Source organism: Nannospalax galili, unplaced genomic scaffold (assembly GCF_000622305.1).
Source record: "Nannospalax galili isolate Female #2095 unplaced genomic scaffold, S.galili_v1.0 scaffold441, whole genome shotgun sequence".
Classification (NCBI taxonomy): Eukaryota; Metazoa; Chordata; class Mammalia; order Rodentia; family Spalacidae; genus Nannospalax; species Nannospalax galili.
Window position 1 is genome coordinate 1,990,893 of NW_008348089.1, and position 5,472 is coordinate 1,996,364.

The 5,472-nt window shown below is 40.6% G+C and overlaps 1 protein-coding gene across 1 annotated transcript in view; it reads right to left on the reverse strand.

The window, feature by feature from the left end:
- Nucleotides 1-3,789: 3,789 nt before the first annotated feature.
- The window catches only part of Tnip3 (TNFAIP3 interacting protein 3), a 33,525-nt gene continuing 31,842 nt past the window's right edge, over nt 3,790-5,472 (reverse strand). The window contains exon 12 of the mRNA XM_029569100.1: nt 3,790-3,916. Within this exon, the coding sequence (XP_029424960.1) occupies nt 3,885-3,916 (32 nt within the window). The 3' untranslated portion in view covers nt 3,790-3,884. The remainder of the gene's footprint in view (nt 3,917-5,472) is intronic.

Below are 5,472 nucleotides of genomic sequence, written 5' to 3' on the forward strand. Positions count from 1 at the left end.
AAGACCCAAATATGAGTAAGCGCAATTTCAGTCACCTGGTATTTGACATAAGTGCCAAGAACACACAATGGAGGAAATACAGCATCTTCAACAAATGATACTGGCAAAACTGGATCTCCACCTGTAGAAGAAGGAAACTAGACCCTCATCTTTCGCCTTGCACAAAAGTCAACTCCAAATAGATCAAAGACTTCAATGTAAAACCTGAAACTCTGAAAACTGTTGGCAGAACACATTGGCAGTAACCTACACGATATAGGTGTAGGAAAGGACTTTCTAAATTGAACATCAGTTGCACAGGAATTAAGGTGAACAATAAACAAGTGGGACCTCCTTAAACTAAAAACCTGTACAGCAAAAGAAACAACCCAGGAAACACACAGAAAACCCACAGAGTAGGAGAAAATCTTCACCAGCGACACAACTGTTTTCTTTTGAGCTATGTAGCTGAGATGCAAGCAAAACTGAGGCACAGAAAGAAGAAGGGCGATAGTGTGGCTGCAAACGCAATGCTAGATTTACTCTCTCTAGGAATTAGTATCATAAGGGCAAGAAATAGCAAAAACAACCAAAAAAGGGGAAGAATCGGACCCTCGAGATGGAGAGAACCTTGGCTGGCTCTGTCTTCCCCCAACTGTGGATTCTATCCACATGTAGTACCAGAAGGCAGGCAGCATGGGATATTTGAAAATAAGTAGGTATGTCATTCATGATAATTGAACTGAAAATTGCATTAGGATATATCATATATAATCCTATGTCTTTTTTTTTTTTTTTTTGGTTTGTGTTTTGAGACAGGGTCTCCCTATAGCCCCAGCTGGCCTGGAACTTGCTCTGTAAACCACACTGGCTTCCATCTTAAAGAGATCAGCCTGCCTCTGCCTCTGCCTCCAAGTGTTGGGATTAAAGGTATTGGCCACCATGCCTAGCTTCATATGTCTTTTGGAGTTGGTCCTACAAACGACTGAGCTACATCACAAATGCTGACACCCAAAAATAACAAGCTTACACTTGGATTAAGTGGTACACTTTAATATTTTCTTTTCCCACATAATTACTTAAATAAGATATTTCTCTTAACTCAGGATGTAACTTACAAATGTCGCACAATATATAGTATTTTCTCTAATAGAAATACTTTTTGGGGGTGGCTGGAGAGATGACTCAGAGGTTAAGAGCACTTACTGCTCTTGCAGAAGATCCAGGTTCGATTCCCAGCACCCACATGGCAGCTATGAACCATCCTTAACTCCAGTTCCAGGGGAATCTCAAGCCCTCTCCTGACCTCTGCTGGCATTGCACGACACGGGTGCACTCACATATATGCAGGCAATACACTCATACACATAAAATAAAAATGAATAAATAAAACTTAAAAAAAATTTTTCCTAAAAAATATATGTTCCTATAATGCAATTAATGAAAAGTAGAATGAACCATCACAGTAAGCAGAACTTGCTAAGGTAACCAAGAAAGTAGAGCTGTGGTACCCAGACACCTGGGCTGCCCCGCTGCAGACAGCTTTGAATCTAGACTCTGTCACCTTCTTGCCACAGGCCCCCAGGGAGACTACTGATCTCTGAGCCCTGGATCAATCAGCCATTACTATGGCATAATTACACCTTTCTTGCTGAAGACAGAACTAGTGAATATACCAAATAATGGAAAATGGAAAATGAAACCTAAAACAAATAAAACAAAGCCATGAGGAGGAAGAGGAAAGGCTGACCTGTGCGCCAGATGTTACCAGGGGGACTTGCAGTTTTCTGCTCACCTTGCAACCAAAACAAAGTAAACATGTTCCTCTTCACATAAGATCAAATTCTCCACGATCACCAGAACTCGGAAGTGTAGCACTTTAACAGTTCCAACCCAAGACAGGCGATGTGACATCCTTTCCTTTCAAAAGGACACAGCTATTGCTCATCAATGCCCACAAATCGTGTATGAGAATAGAGCTACAGCAGAGGGAATGAGCCTACAACAAGCCCAGGCAGAGAAGTCGTCAGACATGGGGAGAGAGGTGCAGGAAGATCAAGTGGGCTCTCAGGCCAGCGCGGTGGAAATAGCTGTGATTTCCCTCCTCTGTAGTCTCTCACTGGGAGAAAAGCTGAAACTGGTACTTACTTAACCGGGGTGTTTCTCCTACTAGATGAACATTAATGCAGGCTTCCCAGTGTCCGGCACCTTTTTCATTTGTAATAGGATGAAGTCAGTATGAACAGTTAAGCTATCTACCCACTGCTGCTTAAGAGACCTTGAGTAGACATTATTGTCCTTTAAAGAGTATTTTCTAGTGTGCACATTTTTTAAATTCTGTGAGCACATGTTGGTTCACGGACTTGTTTTCCTGACTGACTAAAACTAGAGTGATGGGCCAGGATGACTCTGTAAAAACAAAGGATTAGGAAACTAATGCAAGAGAACCATGCTTGCTTTTCTCAAGTTATATCCCAGAGCAGACAAAGGCCGAAGCTGGAAATATTCCTTTTCCTCAGTCTCTCTCACCTTCCCATTATGCAACGTGTACCCACAAACTGAAGCAAAAATAATTTGAGTTAGAACAGGCGGCACAATTTTGGAAGCTGAAGCCAGATAGTTGTTTTATTTGCATATGCTGTGGATGTGCCTCGTTTTATTTAGGTTCATCTAGAAGCACAGATATTTGTGGCTCTCACAGCCTTGTCATGTACATTCATCCTCAGAGAAGCTTGTATTAATGCTAGCAGAATCCTACAGAAATGGGTGGACTTACTGTTTTTAAAATTGCTTAACTTTAAGACATTTGCCAGGTCACTTGGCAATTCAACTGCATTAAAATTCAGGTACATATCGTTTTCAATATTTCAGTATAATTGCTTCACAAAGTCAGTTCTGTTCTTCATAAATCATTGCTCAAATTCACAAAATGATAAAGCTGAAGCAGAAATCCATGGATTTGGAAGTACTTTCTAATGGCATATGGACAAAGCCAAGCTGTCAAGACCCCTTTGGGACTTTACCTTTCTTTTATAATCCATTTTACCTAAAGGGAAAAGACACAGTTTCTCAGAGTCTTAAAAATGATGCATGCCTTTAATCCCAGCATTTGGGAGGCAGAGGCAGGCAGATCTCTATGACTTCAAGGCCAGCCTGGTCTACATAGTGAGTTCCAGGACAGCTGGGACTACAGGGAGCCCCTGTCTCAAAAAGACAAAAAAAAAAGAAAAAAAAGATGTATTTAAACATACTTTCATGTTTATCATTTTATTCAGTTTGGGTCACTCATATTTTTGATCATTTATTCAAGTGCACTTAGTTTCAAGTTCAGTAACGATGACTAGTTATAGCTAGTCACTCAAACTGCTGAAGAACTAAGTTTGCCCTTATGGAAAAATTTCCCCCAGGTACTATATGGAGTATTAATAATTTGCTAAGATGGGAACTTGGCTGATCTGGTACTCTCAGTGCTGCCCAAAATGGCCTTGAACTCATGGCAATCCTCCTGCCTCATGAGATTACAAGTATGTGCCACCATGCCTGCTTTAATATCTGTGCATTCCAAACAGCATGCAGTGTCACAGCACCAAAACTGGGGTCACTTAAGTCCTGGATCATCTTTGCAATTCCAACAGCAGTTAGATGAAGAGATTTCTGAGGAGTGGCATGTGATCAGCTGCCAAAATCTCATTTGGGGAGATGGAAAGCTCTGCTTGGTTGCAGAATGACTAGTTCCACAGATATCGTATCTCAGTGGTCAGAAGTCTTTCCCCATGTCCAGGCCAAAGGAAAGCATTGCAGGGCACAGACTATGGAGTGGAACATGCCCAGCTGTGGTGAGGACACAAAACAGCTACAGCCAAGAGCACTCACTGCTCACTGCTCTCCTCTGCTGATGCACACTTCTACTGGTTGGCTTTCTTTTCTGAGGAGAAACCTAAGAAAAAACAGTAGGAAAATGGTTCAGATTAAAAATTAAAATTTCATGTTTCTTCTAGCTTAAGATAACATAAACTTCTGGGTTGGCAAAAAGGAGAAATATTTTATTCATGAGTGTCCCACAAGTTTACACAGAAATCAAAAGGTGGGAAATAGGTTATTATTTTAAGTGTTGACATATGGTAACATTTTGTGAAATCAGTTGTGGTGCAGTTCCAATTGTGACTGAAGAGATTCCTCCATATAGCAATTCTCATTCTCGCTGACATTCCAGTGGCTTGGACATTTGCTTATGAAAGGAGTCATTCCTACTGTTACCAGAGTGAGTCTTTTCCCCCCAGACAAGAAGTCTTTGCCAAGTACACAAAAGAGTGCTGGTTAATCTGTGGACCTAATGCATACCTATAATCCAGCACTGGGGAGGTTAAGGGGGTGGTGGGGGTGCAGGGACCACCAGTTCAAGACCAGCTTGTGCTACATAGCAATATCCTTTTCAAAAAGCTAGAAGGGGGCTGGAGAGATGGCTCAGCAGTTAAGAGCACTGACTGCTCTTGCAGAAGACCTGGGTTCGATTCTAAACACCCACATGGTTGCTATGAACCATGCTTAAATCCAGCTCCAGGGGAATCCAAAGCCCTCCATGGCATTGCACGACACGGTTGCACTCACATACATGCAGGCAATATACTCATACACATAAAATTGAAAAAAAAAAAAAAAGCTGGAAGGAAAAAAATGGTACTAGTATATTGTAAAAACCATAGAAAATGCCAGAATTCTGAAGGTTTGTTAGTGTAATACAAAGTTAATATGAAGTTTTTGGCACATTATACTGGGATTAGGATAGCCCCCCATAAATGAGCATGACAAAAAAGATGAAGTCAGAGGTTTACACATGGCAACAGGAAAAAATCATAAAGATGCCATTAAAGGAAATGTTTTATTTAATTGTGATAACAACAATATTTTGAATGTTTATATTTTAAATTTCATCTATTTTTATTTTATGTATATGAGTGTTTTGCCTACATGTATGTAAGTGTACTCATGTTGTACAATGCCTGCAGAGGCCAGAAGAAGACGTTGGATCCCCTGGAACCTGCTTTACAGACAGTTTTCAGCAGCCATGTGGGTGCTGGGAGCCAAACCCAGGTCCTCTCCAGTGCTCTTAACCACTGAGCCATCCCTCCAGGCCCAAGCTGAACTTTTTTTTAATATTAGTTACTAGTAAAATAAATATGAAACAAATGTATTTTATAAAAGAAAAAATTCTTTTAAAAATATTTTATTTATTTATTTTTTTATGTGTATGAGTGTAATGCTTGCATATAGGTAGGTACACCCGTATTGTGCAATGGCCATGGAGGTCAGAAGAGGCAACTGGATCCCCTGGAACTGGAGTTATAGATGGTTGTTAGCTGCCAAGTGGGTGTTGGGAATCGAACCTGTGTCCTCTGCAAAAGCAGTAAGTGCTCTTAACCACTGAGCCATCTCTCCAGCCGAGAAAAAAAATTCTTAATAATTTATCTATATATATTAAAAATTGCACTAAGT